The 18,378-nt window shown below is 44.9% G+C and overlaps 1 protein-coding gene across 2 annotated transcripts in view; it reads left to right on the top strand.

Annotated features, from left to right (window-relative positions):
• The window catches only part of CPT1A (carnitine palmitoyltransferase 1A), a 64,887-nt gene extending 47,641 nt beyond the window's left edge, over positions 1 to 17,246 (top strand). For both annotated transcript variants that reach the window (XM_036859833.1, XM_036859834.1), the window contains exons 15-19: positions 10,208 to 10,342; positions 11,859 to 12,011; positions 12,740 to 12,853; positions 13,100 to 13,192; positions 15,031 to 17,246. In XM_036859833.1, coding sequence (XP_036715728.1) covers positions 10,208 to 10,342; positions 11,859 to 12,011; positions 12,740 to 12,853; positions 13,100 to 13,192; positions 15,031 to 15,117 — 582 coding nt within the window. In that variant the 3' untranslated portion in view covers positions 15,118 to 17,246. The remainder of the gene's footprint in view (positions 1 to 10,207; positions 10,343 to 11,858; positions 12,012 to 12,739; positions 12,854 to 13,099; positions 13,193 to 15,030) is intronic.
• Positions 17,247 to 18,378: the final 1,132 nt, after the last annotated feature.

Here is an 18,378-nt window from a genome sequence, read left to right as displayed (position 1 = left end):
ACTTAGGGATACATACGGACTGAGAGTGAGGGGATGGAAAAAGATATTCCATGCAAATGGAAGTCAAAAGAAAGCTGGAGTAGCAATACTCATATCAGATAAAATAGACTTTAAAATAAAGAATGTTACAAGAGACAAGGAAGGACACTACATAATGATCAAGGGATCAATCCAAGAAGGTATAACAATCGTAAATATATATGCACCCAACATAGGAGCACCTCAATACATAAGGCAACTGTTAACAGCTCTAAAAGAGGAAATCGACAGTCACACAATAATAGTGGGGGACTTTAACACCTCACTAACACCAATGGACAGATCATCCAAACAGAAAATTAATAAGGAAACACAAGCTTTAAATGACACAATAGACCAGATAGATTTAATTGATATTTATAGGACATTTCATCCAAAAACAGCAGATTACACTTTCTTCTCAAGTGCACACAGAACATTCTCCAGGATAGATCACATCTTGGGTCACAAATCAAGCCTCAGTAAATTTAAGAAAATTGAAATCATATCAAGCATCTTTTCTGACCACAACACTATGAGATTAGAAATCAATTAAAGGGAAAAAAAAACCGTAAAAAACACAAACACATGGAGGCTAAACAATACGTTACTAAATAACTAAGAGATCACTGAAGAAATCAAAGGGGAAATAAAAAAATACCTAGAAACAAATGACAATGAAAACACGATGATCCAAAACCTATGGGATGCAGCAAAAGCAGTTCTAAGAGGGAAGTTTATAGCAATACAAGCCTACCTCAAGAAACAAGAAAAGTTTCAAATAAACAATCTAACCTTACACCTAAAGGAACTACGGAAAGAAGAACAAACAAAACCCAAAGTTAGTAGAAGGAAAGAAATCATAAAGATCAGAGCAGAAACAAATGAAATAGAAACAAAGAAAGCGATAGCAAAGATCAATAAAACTAAAAGCTGGTTCTTTGAGAAGATAAACAAAATTGATAAGCCATTAGCCAGACTCATCAAGAAAAAGAGGGAGAGGACTCAAATCAATAAAATTAGAAATGAAAAAGGAGAAGTTACAACAGACACCGCAGAAATACAAAGCATCCTAAGAGACTACTACAAGCAACTCTATGCCAATAAAATGGACAACCTGGAAGAAATGGACAAATTCTTAGAAAGGTATAACCTTCCAATACTGAATCAGGAAGAAATAGAAAATATGAACAGACCAATCACAAGTAATGAAATTGAAACTGTGATTAAAAATCTTCCAACAAACCATAATTCAAAAAGTCCTGTACCACAATGTTTATTGCAGCTCTGTTTACAATAGCCAGGACATGGAAGCAACCTAAGTGTCCATCAGCAGATGAATGGATAAAGAAGATGTGGCACATATATACAATGGAATATTACTCAGCCATAAAAAGAAACGAAATTGAGTTATTTGTAGTGAGGTGGATGGACCTAGAGTCTGTCATGCAGAGTGAAGTAAGTCAGAAAGAGAAAAATAAATACCGTATGCTAACACATACATATATAATCTAAAAAAAACCCCAAAAGGTCATGGAGAACCTAGGGGCAAGACAGGAATAAAGACACAGACCTACTAGAGAATGGACTTGAGGGTATGGGGAGGGGGAAGGGTAAGCTGGGACAAAGAGAGAGTGGCAAGGACATATATACACTACCAAACGTAAAATAGATAGCTAGTGGGAAGCAGCCGCATAGCACAGGGAGATCAGCTCGGTGCTTTGTGACCACCTAGAGGGGTGGGATAGGGAGGGTGGGAGGGAGGGAGATGTAAGAGGGAAGAGATATGGGGATATATGTATATTTATAACTGATTCACTTTGTTATAAAGCAGAAACTAACACACCATTGTAAAGCAATTATACTCCAATAAAGACGTTAAAAAAAAAAAATCTTCCAACAAACAGAAGTCCAGAACCAGATAGCTTCACAGGTGAATTCTATCAAACATTTAGAGAAGAGCTAACACACATCCTTCTCAAACTCTTACAAAAAATTGCAGAAGGAACACTCCCAAACTCATTATATGAGGCCACCATCACCCTGATACCAAAACCAGACAAAGATACTACTAAAAAAGAAAATTAACAGACCAATATCACTGATGAATATAGATGCAAAAATCCTCAACAAAATACTAGCAAACAGAATCCACCAACACATTAAAAGGATCATACACCATGATCAAGTGGGATTTATCCCAGAGATGCAAGAATTCTTCAGTATATGCAAATCAATCAATGTGATACACAATATTAACAAATTGAAGAATAAAAACCATATGATCATCTCATAGATGCAGAAAAAGCTTTTGAGAAAATTCAACACCCACTTAAGATAAAAACTCTCCAGAAAGTGGGCATAGAGGGAACCTACCTCAACATAATAAAGGCCATGTATGACAAACCCACAGCAAACATCATTATCAATGGTGAAAAACTGAAAGCATTCCTCTAAGATCAGGAACAAGACAAGGATGTCCACTCTCACCACTATTATTCAACACAGTTTTGGAAGTCCTAGCCACGGCAATCAGAGAAGAAAAGAAATAAAAGGAATACAAATTGGAAAAGAAGAAGTAAAACTGTCACTGTTTGCAGATGACATGATACTATACATAGAGGATCCTAAAGATGCCACCAGAAAACTACTAGAGCTAATCAATGAATTTGGCAAAGTTGCAGGATACAAAATTAATGCACAGAAATCTCTTGCATTCCTATACACTAATTATGAAAGATCTGAAAGAGAAATTAAGGAAACACTCCCATTTACCATTGCAACAAAAAGAATAAAATACCTAGGAATAAACCTACTTAGGGAGACAAAAGACCTGTATGCAGAAAACTATAAGACACTGATGAAAGAAATTAAAGATGATACAAACAGATGGAGAGATATACCATGTTCTTAGATTGGAAGAACCAATATTGTGAAAATGACTATACTACCCAAAGCAATCTACAGATTCAATGCAATCCCTATCAAATTACCAATGGCATTTTTTACAGAACTAGAACAGAAAATCTTAAAATTTGTATGGAGACACAAAAGATCCAGAATAGCCAAAGCGGTCTTGAGGGAAAAAAACGGAGTTGGAGGAATCAGACTCCCTGACTTCAGACTATACTACAAAGCTACAGTAATCAAGACAATATGGTACTGGCACAAAAACAGGAATATAGATCAATGGAACAGGATAGAAAGCCCAGAGATAAACCCATGCACCTATGGTCAACTAATCTATGACAAAGGAGGCAAGGATATACAATGGAGAAAAGACGGTCTCTTCAATTAGTGGTGCTGGGAAAACTGGACAGGTACATGTAAAAGAATGAAATTAGAACACTCCCTAACACCATACACAAAAATAAACCCAAAATGGATTAGAGACCTAAATGTAAGACCGGACACTATAAAACTCTTAGAGGAAAACATAGGAAGAACACTCTTGGACATAAATCACAGCAAGATCTTTTTTGATCCACCTCCTAGAGTAATGGAAATAAAAACAAAAATAAACAAATGGGACCTAATGAAACTTAGAAGTTTTTGCACAGCAAAGGAAACTACAAACAAGACGAAAAGACAACCCTCAGAATGGGAGAAAATATTTGCAAACAAATCAACGGACAAAGGATTAATCTCCAAAATATATAAACAGCTCATGCAGCTCAATATTAAAAAAACAAACAACCCAATCCAAAAATGGGCAGAAGACCTAAATAGACATTTCTCCAAAGAAGAGATACAGATGGCCAAGAAGCACATGAAAAGCTGCTCAACATCACTAATTATTAGAGAAATACAAATCAAAACTACAATGAGGTATCACCTCATACCAGTTAGAATGGGCATCATCAGAAAATCTACAAACAACAAATGCTGGAGAGGGTGTGGAGAAAAGGGAACCCTCTTGCACTCTTGGTGGGAATGTAAATTGATATAGCCACTATGGAGAACAATATGGAGGTTCCTTAAAAAACTAAAAATAGAATTACCATATGATCCAGCAATCGCACTACTGGGCATACACCCAGAGAAAACCATAATTCAAAAAGACACTTGCACCCCATTGTTCATTGCAGCACTATTTACAATAGCCAGGACATGGAAGCAACCTAAATGCCCATCGACAGATGAATGGATAAAGAAGAAGTGGTACATATGTACAATGGAATATTACTCAGCCATAAAAAGGAACGAAATTGGGTCATTTGTAGAGGCATGGATGGATCTAGAGACTGTCATACAGAGTGAAGTAAGTCAGAAAGAGAAAAACAAATATCGTACATTAATGCATATATGTGGAGCCTAGAAAAATGGTACAGATGAACTGGTTTGCAGGGCAGAAATAGAGACACAGATGTAGAGAACAAACGTATGGACACCAAGGGGGGAAAGTGGCGGGTGTGGTGCTGGTGTGATGAATTGGGAGATTGGGATTGACATATATACACTAATATGTATTAAATGGATAACTAATAAGAACCTGCTGTATAAAAAAATAAAATCCAAAAAAAAAAAGTTGGTCATGATGATGCATGATGATCCTTTTTTTGCCAAGTAACACATTCCCTGAAATAAATGCACCCAAAGCGGTTGGAGAGAAGCACAGTCATTGTAGGAGACTTGAGCTTTGTCTGGCAGATCAAGTGACTAAAAGATATAACGGGATTGAGGTCCTGGATCTTAGATTTAATTATCTTGATTTTTAAAAATTGATAAGCAAATGGCACGTAAGTCTGCAGTGTTAGGAACTGAGGAGGTGGTGACACTTCAGATACAGAGACGATTTTAATAAGAGGATCCCAGGTTCCATAGCAACACATTTGAAAATCTCGGTGAAATGAGGATTTTCTGCAGGAACACAAATGAGTAAAGTGGGCCCCAGACAAGGTAGACAGTCTGAGAAGGTCGGTGTGCATGGATGACAGATAGGTAGTTGGAGAGCTGCCCGCCCGCCAGTGTGAACCGGCTGGCAGCAGCTTCATGGCTTTGAAGAGTGGGCAGCTCCAGAGGCTTCAGGAAGGAAAGAAGCTGCCTGATGGCCTCCCAGGACTAGCTTCACTCTGGTCATGACAATGACCTGCACGGAGCCTGCCCAGTGCCAGGCTGAGTGCTGGCAGCAACCAGTTAACCCTCATAGCAACCCCGAGGAGGGTACTTTCTCATCTCCACTTTATACTCGAGGAGGTGCGGTATCCTGCCTGCAACCTATAGCTCGTTTGTGGCAAAGCTGAGCTTGGATCCAAGCAAGCTAGTTCTAGAACCCATGTTCTCAACCGCTGTGATACAGCTTTTCAGCTGATGGATGAACGAATAAACAAAGCCACGGACCAATATTGCTCACAAATGCAGATGCAAAAATTCTAAGCAAAATAAGAGCAAATAGCATCTACCAGTATAGGGAAAATATAATCACCAGCAATAGTTAGTACCAACGGCAGGAGGACGGTTTGGTATTAGTAAATCCAATAGTAGATTAAATCATATTACTAGATCAGAGAAGAAACCAGTCATTGTGGCAGGTGCTAACGGGGCATTCAAAATGTAGCATCCTGTTTCGATAACTCTTAGTATAGGGGCTGTTTCCTTAACACAGTAAATCCCATCATGTATCAGCCACCAGCGTATTCCTCAAAGGTAAAGTGTGGAGGCGACCCCATTAAAACAAGAAGGATGAAGAGGCTCCAGGAAGCTGTTCCCAGACAGCTTTCCATGAAGTACAGCGAGTGCAGCCGACAGGATCACGGGGCAGGAGGAATATTCGCACGTCTGCTCAGAAGATGGAGCGGGCGGAAAAGCTTTTACGGTTAAGAAGCGTGCTCGGGAAGGAGGCCCGGTGCAGAATTATACAAAGACCAGCATCTTCCTCGTACAGCCACAATAGCCAAGCAGAAAACATAGTAGGAAAATGTGATGCAAACTGGAAGCAAAAATCTGGGACCCCAGGTGTTTCTTTCTTTCTTTGTTCCTCCATGCAGGCATGCGTGCCGTGCCACGCGGCTTGTGAGATCTTAGTTCCCCGACCAGGGATTGAACCCGGGCCCTAGGCAGTGAAAGCGTGGAGTCCTAACCACTGGACTGCCCAGGCGTCTGTTTATAAAGCAGACGGGACCTTTGGGAAGGAAGGCCCAGAGCTGTCGAGAAGGGATGGACTCTTGGAAAGGGAGAGAAGGCTGTGATTTTGGATAGAAAGACTTGTCACCGTGGAGATGGATGTTCCCGGTTCACGCGTGCAGTGTGAACATAGTAAGAGGTCCGGAGATGATTTTAGGAAAGGAGCTTGACCGCTTTACCTTCAAGTTCATCTGGAGGGCTAACATTTATATGAGAATAACCAGTAATATTCTGAAAAGGAAAAGTGGTCATGTGGAGACGGGGCAGGGTGAGGTGGCGACTTGTTCTTTCAAAGCCAAAAATATAGAAATCAGAAGCTTATAGTAATTCATACAGTGTAGTTTTGGTGCCAGAATAGTTCTGTGAAATCATATAGCGATTCATTTAACATTGATGGGAAGGAATGACTTGAGTCATCAGTGAAGTTGGAAAAACTGGCTAGATGGTTCCATTTCGGGAAAATAAACCGCCCAATAGAAAAACATGGAGTCAGAGCAGAAATTGGTGGTTCACAAGAGAAGAGAAATACCAACAAACAGTCAGTGAATGTACAGCAAGAGTTTAATCTTACTAGGAACCTAGTAAGTGCAGCTTAAATAAGACTGAGTTTTTGCCTGTGCAGTTTACAAAGAGCTTTTCTACATTCTATGTTTGGAAGGGTGGCCTGAGAAAGGGGTGTTCGAACTCAGCAGTTGGGAATGGTCATCTGTGGGGTGCACACAGCCTGAAGAATCACTGGGAAGGCACACCCGTTTGCCCAGCAAATTCTACTTTGAGAATTGTATTCAGTGAAAGGACAGGTTGACAAAGATGAGTTTAAGCTTGCCCCTCTGTAAGAATTTGAAGCAATCTAAAAGGTTCTCAAAGTGAAATTTGTTAGACTATGGCATTTTTGTACATGGAATATTATGTAACCATTAAGTGATGTCTATGGTGTATTCTGTGAAAAAACTTGTCATAAAACAAGATGTTAATCATTGTTTACAAGTAATCTGCAAACTCTGGCCCACAGGCCACAGGGGCCCTTCAGCTAGTTCACATGGCCCTTGAGTGGAGAATGGTCTTACTTTCTTTGTTGTTTTTTTGGCTGCATTGGGTCTTCGTTGCTGCACACGGGCTTTCTCTAGTAGCAGCGAGAGGGGGCTACTCTTTCTTGCGGTGCACGGGCTTCTCATTGTGGTGGCTTCTCTTGTTGCGGAGCACGGGCTGTAGGTGTGCAGGCTTCAGTAGTTGTGGCACGTGGGCTCAGTAGTTGTGGCTCGCAGGCTCTAGGTGCGTGGGCTTCAGTAGTTATGGCGCACAGGTTTAGTTGCTCTGTGGCGTGTGGGATCTTCCCGGAACAGGGCTTGAACCCGTGTCCCCTGCATTGGCAGGCGGATTCTTAACACCTGCGCCACCAGGGAAGTCCCTGGTCTTACAGTTTTAATAGTTGAAAAAAATTAAGACTATTTTGTGATAGGTGAAAATCAAATGAAATTTCAGAGAGCAGAGATCAAGTTTACTGGCACATGGTCACACCCACTTTTTGGCGTATTGTCCGCGGCTGTTTTTGAGCTACGGTGGCAGAGCTGAAAAGTTGCAGCAGAGACCACCTGGCCCACCAGGACGGTGATATTTACCACCTGCATTTTACAGAAAACGTTTCCTGACTCTCACTTTATTATATGCAAAATCTGGAAAGGAGAGATGGAAAATACTGGCAGGCAGTGCTCTGAAGATTGATCTTCATTTTCTTATATTTTTCTATGTTTTAATTTTTTGCGTAAGCATGTATTACAGTGACTCTTAAATCAAGTTACTCTTTCAAAGTTAAGGATTATTTGTTTTAATAACCTAAGGGCTCATATTTATTCTTTGCGCTCCGGCTAGAAACAACCAGAACGTTCTTCTTGTTCCCTCCGCGCACACCAATTCTTCACATGGCACTCAGTCTATTGAAAATGATCGATTGAAGTGATCTGTTAATAGTGTAAATCGGATTCATCTGTTCAAAGGTTCTTTCCTGCACGCTTGGTTGAAGGCCAGCTCTGTCGGGGACAGGGCTCATTGTGGAGGCTGGTGGCAGCAGGTTAAGTGGGCTGCGGGCATAACCCGGCTTGGCTCTGTGAGGGGTCTGAGCACACTAACAGTCAGTGCATTGGCCACGAGGTTTGAGATGGCCATTTTTTAAAATTGTGGGTGTAATGCATGATTGCGCTGACCACTTATACAGTTAAAGTTTGATGTTGGAAAGTTGACTTCAAATAAATCATTGCATCATCTATCCCAAGTTAACCTGTATTAAATGACTAAAATACCACATTTATACTTTTTCCTTGTCCCCTCCTTCCCTCCGTGCTCCCCAGTGTTTCATGATGAGCCCCTTGGAAAGCAACCCCATAGTAAGCTCCCCTCCTGTAGGGAGTTCTCCCAAAGGCATATCTGGTAAGTGACCTGGGACCCCCTGCTGACCGTAGGACAGAATGAGGAGTTAGAACCTCTAGGACCCCATCCAAGGGAAATTTAATAACCGGTGTATTAAAGGACGAGTGTTGTGGGCTGGTGGGTCTTTGTGCTGGGCACTGGGGGCCACCAGAGGCTGGGATGGCACTCAGACCCCATGGCCGGCTGGCTTCATCCCTGTACGTGCAGGATGGCGGGAACAGCCAATGTTAAGTCAACCCTACCAGCCTTGGGGGTGGGGGGAAGAGCCCTGCAAGGCTACTCACGGGTCTGGCTCGCACACCAGAGGTTCAGCCTTGACCGCTCCTGAATTTACTTAACAGTATCGGCCTATTGCAGGGTGTCCCCTGTCACCCTGGGGCCGCCAGGACCCAAATGCCCAGAGGGATGTCGTCTGGTCAGGAATCATCTGGGTCTACAAACTGCCGCTCAGCACTTCCCCGTCCATGTGGGGGAACCTGGTCGTCTTCGAGCAGGTGGTTTGCAGATGGTTTCCTCCCATGGCACGGGTGCTGGGCTGCCCCGAGCTCCCGTGGACCTGGCCCAGCTCTCATGCATCACCTGCTGTACCATCTGCACATCACCTGCAGGGTCCCAGCCTCAGGCATCTCTTGCATGCCGTGTGGCACGGCCGAAAAAAAAGAAAAAAACACTCAGAGCTCATCACCTGCTAACTATTTTAGTACAAGCCATGGGAGCAGAGGGGGACCTCCCGTCTCCCCTCTGCTCCCTGACACCAGCGTTCCTGGACCCCATCAGGACCTCCACCCTGCCCTTCCCTCTGCCCATCTTGCCTCCCTCTTTTCCTCTCCGGACTTGGATTCCACAGCCTGTCACCATCACCCCGACCTCGGCCCTGGGGCCCCAAGCACAGCAGACCCATCCCCAGCGCAGTCCAGGTGTCTGCCTGCTTTGGTCCTGCATGGCCAGAGAAAAACCCCAAATCGCTGGCTCCTCTTCCTTAATTCATGAGCCCTGACTCTGATGGCCCCAGACCACCCACTCCCTGTGCCCTCAGAGCCTGTTTCACACCCCCTTTCTGACTCCAGTGCCGCCTCCCCATCCTCACTCTCAGTAGGTGAACTTATTTCACCGAGAAAATGCGAACATTCTAAAGAGACCTCCCGTCTGCTCCCCACCGCCTCTGCCAGCTCCCACACAGCTGTTCCCTCCTGCTTTCTCTCCCTCCTGTCTACTGGGGGGCGGGGGGCTGTGTGCTGCAGGCGCTGGCCACCCACCCACTTCCCGCTCCCTGGAGGAGGACATTCTCAACCGGTCCCCTCTCCTGAAGTTAAATAATTTCCTACTCCTGCATGCCGAGCTCCTGGTCCTGTCCTGTATCCCTCCATAGCCGCGTCTGCACTTGGGCAGGTGTGTGAAACTCAGGAAATCGGGTCATGGCACCAGTTGCATTTGGAAACAGAAACCTGGACCCCCCCTTCCTTTGCAAAGCTAATGACGTTTCCACCTGCCTGCTGCATAAGCCCGAGTAAAAATTGACGATGACTAGAAACTGCAGCTGACGATGAAGTGTGCTTTTCCCGGCTGACCTTAAGCGATGCCCTCTTATGCTTTAGTTCGTCAACATGCCCTGCCTTGTGTTAAAATATTTTTCCTTTCCCAGGACATGGGCAAATTTTCCCTCACCTACGAGGCCTCCATGACCCGGCTCTTCCGAGAGGGCAGGACGGAGACCGTGCGTTCCTGCACCACTGAGTCGTGCAACTTTGTGCTGGCCATGGTGGACCCCACACAGACGGTAGGTGCTGCCCGGCCGGAAGCGGGACAGTGCTTTTCACAGAACAGCCCCTGAGGTTGACATGCAGGCTTCCCTGATTAAATCCCATGCATACTTTCTCCAGCAGGTCCATATCCAGTATCTCCTTTCCTTCACCCCTCTCGAAGGGACAGAAAGTATTAAAAGGTGACCGTTGGGGTCTTCCCTGGTGGTCCAGTGGTTAGGGCTCCGTGCTTCCACTGCAGGGGGTGCGGGTTCAACCCATGGTCGGGGAGCTAAGATCCTGCATGCCTCGTGGTGTGGCAAAAAAAAAGAAAAGAAAAAAGATAACCATCAGGACAGACACAAAGGTTCATGTTTGCATCAATCTTCTGTCCTTCTGTAACTTCTATAAATCAGATTATACTTCCTAAGAGTCTTTAAATCAGAGCAGTACACAGCCAGTGAATAAAGGAGTGGCAGGGAGATGCTGTGAGACAGTGCAAGTGGTCGGCGTCTGGGTGGGAAAACAGTGACGATCACAGGATCGTTCTGCCTGGGGTTCCTGAAGGCCGCTGCCCATGCTGAAGGTCCTTGAGCAGGCGCGGGGCTCCAGGTTTTCTGTACGTTGCCTTTGACAGTCCTAGCGGTGGCCCATGAAGTATCATCAGTTCATTTTTGTAGATAAAGGAACAGAGACTTAGATGAATTCGGCAAACTGCTGGGCCGCACACCTAGTTAGGGGCTGAGGCCCATCCACGGCCGGTTCTGCCTGACCCAGAGTGCAGGTGCCTGCTGACTCCCGAGGAGACATGGCCCAGGGTTCTTGCTCTGCTCTGGAGGAACCTCCGTTCTGGAAAGGCTTTCAGTTCTGTGGGAAGAGCTCAGTAGGTCTTGTGACGGATTGCTCTGATCTGTCATTAGCTGCCTTCAGAATCAGCCTTGAGGACCAGTTCTGGGGTGGGTGGGCCAAAGCCCGGATGGGCCTCCACATCCACGGAAGGGTGCTGTGTCACCTCATTCTGTGATTGACTGAACAGGGCCCAAAGGAAGCTGAAGCAAGCTTTTTGGGTCCAACCTGAAGACCCAGAAGCGCTGTTTTAGTAGAGCTTCCAGACCACTTTGGAGGGTTATTTATGACCCGCAGGAACAATCGCAGCCCGCTAAGAGGGACAGAGCGTCATTTCCACCTGATGAGACTTGGAGGCTGGAGCTTTCCTACCTGCTTGGTGGTCTCATTTGTATAAAAGGTGGAATGACGCCCAGTGGGCTGCACACAGGACCCCGAAACTGCCTCTCCAACAACTCGTCCCCCTGCAGCCTCCACGCCACCCCGTTCACAGCGAATCTGCGGAAGCGGCAGTCGGCCAGGGGGGTTTCTGGTCAGGTCGCCTTGGCAACCACCCAGAGACCACCCCCACCCCCGACACCCGCACCGCCACCAGTGACCTGCTTTCTCAGCACCCTGTCGGACCGCTGGAGAGAAGGGCCGTGAGCCTCATCCTGGAGCTTAGCCCGTGATGCACGACTTGAAAGTCCCCGTCTTTTGTTATTTTAGGTTGAACAGAGGCTCAAGTTATTCAAGATTGCGGCCAAGAAGCATCAGCACCTGTGCCGCCTGGCGATGACCGGCTCCGGGATCGACCGCCATCTCTTCTGCCTCTATGTGGTGTCCAAATACCTCGCTGTTGACTCCCCTTTCCTGAAGGAGGTGAGTCACTTCTGGGGCAGCCCGCTCAGCTTTCTTGGCTAAACCAAAACTTAGTAGATCAGTAGTACAGCTTTGCCAATCGGAACTGGCCTCACAGGTGGGTCTCGGGGCTCACCTGTCCTCACCATGGAAAATTGGAGCCGCGTTTCTTCAACCCCTGGAATGCCATGGCTTGTACTAAAATAATTAGCAGGTGATGAGCTCTGAGTGTTTTTTTCTTTTTTTTCGGCCGTGCCACGCGGCATGCGAGCTCTCAGTTCCCCGACCAGGGATCGAACCCATGCCCCCTGCAGTGGAAGTGTGGAGTCTTAACCACCGAACCGCCAAGGAAGTCCCAATAAAATTTAATTTTTTAATAATGGCTGTGTTTAACAAGCAGCTTGGAAAATTCCGGAAATTTGGCAGCCAGCTCAGGGGAGCTGGTACCAGTCAGCTCCAGCACACCACTGCCCCCGTTCCGAATCTTACTCCACGTATCTGCCACCTTTTCTGCCTTAAGACCCCATCAGCCGGTGTTGGCCCCTGCAGTCCGGGTGTCCTCACCTGCTCCATCCCTCTCCACAGACCTGCCTCGAGCCGGCGAGGCCTTCAGGGACATAGGCCTCTGGTGTCTGAAACAGTCCAAACACCGAGCAAGCCCTTTCTTGTCTTCCACCCGGGCTCCTCGGGGACAGAAGAAGATGGAATTGGGAAGTGTTGTTGGAACATTTCCTTGTTTTACTCCACAGGTGCTATCTGAGCCTTGGAGATTATCCACCAGCCAGACCCCTCAGCAGCAGGTGGAACTGTTCAATTTGGAAAGGAATCCAGAGTATGTGTCAAGCGGAGGCGGCTTTGGACCGGTAAGCAGCCAAGCGTCTGCAGATATTGATGGCAGTCTCATAGTGAAAATGTCAGAAATTCCCTTTGCCCGTGGCCTCATTGCCCAGGGTTCTATTGATGGATTGGCCATGCCCTGCGGCATGCAGTATCTTAGTTCCCTGGCCAGGGATGGAACCCGTGCCCCCAGCAGTGGAAGCACGGGGTCTCAACCACTGGACCGCCAGGGAAGTGCCCCCACAGATCCATTTAAACCTGCTTTTCCGTAGGTTGCTGACGACGGCTATGGGGTGTCGTACATTCTCGTGGGTGAGAAGCTCATCAGTTTCCACATTTCTTCCAAGTTCTCCTGCCCTGAGACAGTAAGTACAAAAGTTCTCTCTTCTAAAGATGGGGTTTTTCACTGTTTTCTTTTGAGCACGTCCTTGATTTGACAGAAAATTGCAATTCAGTTATATACTCTTACTTGGTTGGGACATTTTCAAAACGGATTTTGAAAGTCTTTTAATAGTTTTAAAGGGATCGATCTTATTTGGTTGAAAGTGTGTATCTTTGCTGGTCGCAGTGGTTTTAAATCGTAATGTTGGAGTGCTTCTACAGCTTCCAGACTCTCTGTAACATTGGAGGGTGGATTAAGATTCGTGTGCACGTGGTAAGAAATACACATACACATTGAAGCAGGGGTCTGCAGTGTTCTCTGTGAATGGAACCTGTGACCACCTTCCTAGCATGGCACATTTAATCCTTATTTATATTCTCTCCTTTCCACATTGTACATAGCCTGACAGGCAATGCCAGGTTCACCTTTAACAGAGAAGATTAGAATTCACTTGCTTATTGTGTTTTATGTAACGCATTGACATTAGGGGAAGCCTTAGATTAGGGGAAACCACACCCACACAGAATGTAAATTGGTGCAGCCACTATGGAAAACAGTATGGAGGTTCCTTAAGAAACTAAAAATAGAGCTATCATATTATCCTGCAATCCCACTCCTGGGCATATATCCAAAGAAAACTCTTAATTCAAAAAGATAACATGCACCACAATGTTCATAGCAGCACTATTTACAATAGCCAAGACATGGAAGCAACCTGAATGTCCATCAAGAGATGAATGGATAAAGAAGATGTATGTGTGTGTGTGTGTGTGTGTGTGTGTGTGTGTGTGTGTATACACACACACAGTGGAATATTGCTCGGCCATAAAAAAGAATGAAGTAATGCCATTTGCAGCAACATGGTTGGACCTAGGGATTATCATACTAAGTGAAGTAAGTCAGACAGAGAAAGATAAATATCACATGCAATCACTTTTATGTAGAATCTAAAAAAATGATAAAAATGAACTTATTTACAAAACGGAAATAGAGTCACAGACATAGAAAACAAACTTATGGTTACCAAAGGGAAAAGGGGGTGGGGAGGGATAAATTAGGAATTTGGGATTAGCAGATACACATTACTATATATAAAGTAGATGGTCAATAAGGACCTACTGTATAGCACAAGGAACTCTACTCAATATTCTGTAATAACCTGTATGGGAAAAGAATCTGAAAAAGAATGGATATACGTATATGTATAACTGATTCACTTTGCTGTACACCTGAAACTAACACAACATTGTAAATCAACTATAATATAAAATAAAAATTAAATGAAAAAAACAAACTATCAGAGTTATTTCACTGCAAAAGATAAAGTGTTGGAAGCTAATGGAAACTTCAAAAGCTGTGTGACAATTAGCTGAGGCATGGAAATGATGTTTGCTCCATACAATAAGTTATATGACAAGAATAAGAAAAGTACTGTTCAAACTACTCTTGATAAGTTGTTTTTACAAAGAAATAAAGCACCTTAGTTTTCAAAAACAAAACAAAACAAATATACACTACTATATATAAAATAGGTAGGCAACCAAGTCGTACTGTATAGCACAGGGAACTATATTCAGTGTCTTATAATAACCTATCATGGAAAAGAAGAAAACACACACCCACACAAACATGTATGCTATCTTTATTAACCCTTAACATCTCTCCAGACGCTCTAACTTAATGATTAAGTGACTAAGTCAAAGCTTAGAGAATTGACAAAAAGGAATGTTAGTTCTTCGAGTCAGATTACAAGTGAAAAGGCTTGAAATGTGAGAATTTCCACGTTGTAACCTGTTTCGGTTTTTTGTTTTTAAATGAAAGGATTCTCATCGCTTCGGGAAGAACCTGAAACAAGCAATGATTGACATCGTGAGTTTGTTCGGGCTCAGCTCCAATTCCAAAAAGTAAATCCCTTAGCACTGCCGGGAAGGAAAATGAGCTCTTCCGATGAAAAACCAAATGAAAAATAGCTGTGAATCCTGATTGTAGTTCAGGATGAAAATTTGCTCTAAAAGACTCAGACGTTTCCTTTCCTTCGAGGGTTTGGTGTTTTTGCTTTTCTAGATGGGAGGCTCCACCCCATGAAGTATAACCCTACTCCTTCCAAGCAGGTCCTAACCTGGGGGACATTGGATAAAGTCCCCCCTAAGGTCTTCCCATCGCCTTATGTTTCTTAAGGGATGAAACTGTCATTGAGCGATTTATGGAATGAGTGGGGCTGTGACTTCATACTCGTTGGAAATGACCGACCCGGCACGCTTCCTCGGCGGCCACCGGACACTTGGTACTTACGGGCATTTAATTTTATCAGAGCGATGTAAACATTTGTTTCCTTCCGAGAGAAAAGCGTTGTTTAAGCTGCAGATGTTAGCAGTTAATAGCCAATGCACATGCAATGCACTAACCAAGAAAAGCTGTGCTTTTGGAACCCATTCTGTCCCTGTGGTAACTCTGTCACTGTCTAGTTTGGTCGTCTGCATTTGCCTCTCCATGTTTGAAGCATGTAGTATGTCTCATCTTTAGTTTTCCTGACCTTGCAAGTCTTCAAAACCCAGTGCCTTAAAAACGGAAGGCCCTAAATGTAAGGGAGACCGCACGAGAGATTTATTTCGTAAAGTCTTTAGGTGGAATTGTGGGTCTCTTACTCCTTCTCAACTTACTGGGTGGATAACCCTATGTAGGCATTTTACTGTGGTGTCCCTGCATCCCAGAAGGACCAGTTCCCTTACGAGGGCAGCTGTGCTGCATTCCCCCATCCGACTGCCTTCCTTAAGCTTCCTCGTTAAGCTGCAAAAGAAGACGTGGGCGTGCCTCAGAAATGGGGAGCAGGGGATGTGATGGTCGAAGATTATGTGTCTGGAGCACTCACTGAAAAATCAAACATCCTAGGTGCCTCAGGATTCCTGCTTACCCAAAGTGGCGGCAGGGAGAACATGACATTTGCCACTGAGGAAGGAACAAAACTTGAGAAAAGCAAACCTCAGGGCGGTCAGGGTTGGGCATCCCAGCTGGTGAGAGAGGAGACCCACTCCCGTTTCCAGGGAGACGGAGGGAGATGGGTTATCGGTGACCTCCTAGAATGTCACAGGTGACAGGTGCTGGGTTTAACACAGCCTACCCTTCGGATGGGAGTGCCTTGATCGAGTGATTGACCAAAAAGCGACGAGGCACTGAATCGTCTTCAGTATTTAATGTAAAAAGAACGGATCGTGGCATGAAATAATACCCACTGCCTCTGGGCTGTAATGACAAGCTTAGCTGTCCATCTGTTAAAATCATGTATTTATTTTTCTGACCACTATGTTCTGGTGGGGCTCGCCTCTGTAAGAGTTCTGAACTCCAGTGATATGGTGTTGAGGCCGAACCCTTGGAGCAAGAGGAAGGCGCTTGCTGCAGAGCACGTGCATATTTTATTCCTGTACATGTTGTGATGTAAAAACCCCACCTAAATGGGCCAAAGACTTTTTTTCTTTTAAAAGCAAGCAGAAATGAGAACAGACAAAAAAAAGCAAAAAGGGACATCTAACCACCAGAGCAACAAAAGGCCCTGTTCATCTGTGTTATGTAGTCAAGGAGGCGTGAGGGGTACAGCCCCTCTGCCTCAGCGAGGTGTAGCTTCCAGTCGAAGCCAGGGCCACTGAAATCATACACTGTTGACCACTGACCAGTCTGTATTATGATTCACGGGTGAATTCGAGCACAGATGTGTTAGCACTCAGACTTATTTGGGCTTGTCTCTCAGGTTTTAAGTGTTTCAAATGTAATCACTGCTAATCCGTGCAGTTATCAATGCAATTTTATATTCCCTAAAAGGAGGAAGAGTGGGGTTTTACTGTACATGTTGAAAGCAGGAGGTAGGAGTATGCTGTATTTAATTGAAATTTGGAATAAGCCATAGTCTTAATGGAGCTGTGGTCTGAATTTGTTATCTTGAATTGGCCATTGCATGTAAATACAATATGCTCTTTTGGATAAATCTTAGAAAAATGCAGTGTGAATGTTATCATTAATAAAAACATTAATCCCAGTCTACCACAGTATTGCTTTCTGTCTCTTTTGTTATACTGATAAGGAGGCTATAGGTCAAGTACCAGGCTCAGTCAGGCACTTAGGACAAAGGTGACCGACCAAGATATGCAGAAAAGGCCTTGGGTTGGGCAGAGTGGACCTCGCTCGATTCACACACCTGACGGAGAAGGGTGGCTGCTAAGAAGGGCTGTGGATTTTGCTGTGTTCATTTTTGCATCCTCACCCTTGCCCCAGGGCTTAGAACAGTGCCTGACACATAGTAGGTGCTCAATAAATACCTGTTAAATACATGAATTCTGTTTTCTCCACAGTTCTTATTGAACACCTACTGTATGCTTAGCTCTGTTCTAGGCACTGGGAATACAGCGGGGACCCCAAAAGGTTCTGGCTGTCGTGGAGATCAAATTTCATTGGGAGGAGGTTGAGAACCAAGGAAACCTCTCAAAGGATCTTAAGGGTTCCTAGGCACTTGTGTGTGTGTGTGTGTGTGTGTGTCTATGGGGGGGAAGAGTAGCTGGCTCAGGAAGGAGGCTGATTTAGAAATGGGTTTGGGGGAATTCCCTGGCGATCGAGTGGTTAGGACTCCTCGCTTCCTCTGCAGGGGGCCCGGGTTCCATCCCTGGTCAGGGAACTAAGATCCTGCAAGCCGCGTGGCCGAAAAAAAAAAAAATGGGTTTCAGCTGAGGCCTGAATGACAAGACAGAGCCGGCCTTGTCCGATCCAGAAGGGCCAGAAGAGCATCTAGGAACTGCAGGTGCTCAAAGGTTCCAGGCCTTTGATCCTGCCCAGCATGGTGACTCACACAGATGGCCATGCACGCCTGACCCACGGGGACTGCTCACTAGAAATGTCTGATGTGTGAAGGAGTGAATGGTACGGCCTGGGGGTTGATGTGCTTCTCAGGCTATTCAAGCTCTTCACGGTTTTTCACTTGGGTTCTTCAGTTTATATTGGCTACAGTTTGGGAAGCCTGAGTTGCATTCTCAGGCCTGCCCCCAAACTCAGCTGAGTTCAAAGAGATGTGGCTTTTCCAGCCATAAAATTAAGAGTAAGGAGATCCACATGCACATGTGTATGTTGATCTCCAGAGAAAGGGCTGAAAAGATACACAGCAGACTTCACAGGGATTCCCTCTTTGAA

The sequence above is a fragment of the Balaenoptera musculus genome, chromosome 8, assembly GCF_009873245.2.
Source record: "Balaenoptera musculus isolate JJ_BM4_2016_0621 chromosome 8, mBalMus1.pri.v3, whole genome shotgun sequence".
Lineage (NCBI taxonomy): Eukaryota > Metazoa > Chordata > Mammalia > Artiodactyla > Balaenopteridae > Balaenoptera > Balaenoptera musculus.
This window is presented reverse-complemented; position numbering and strand designations above follow the sequence as displayed.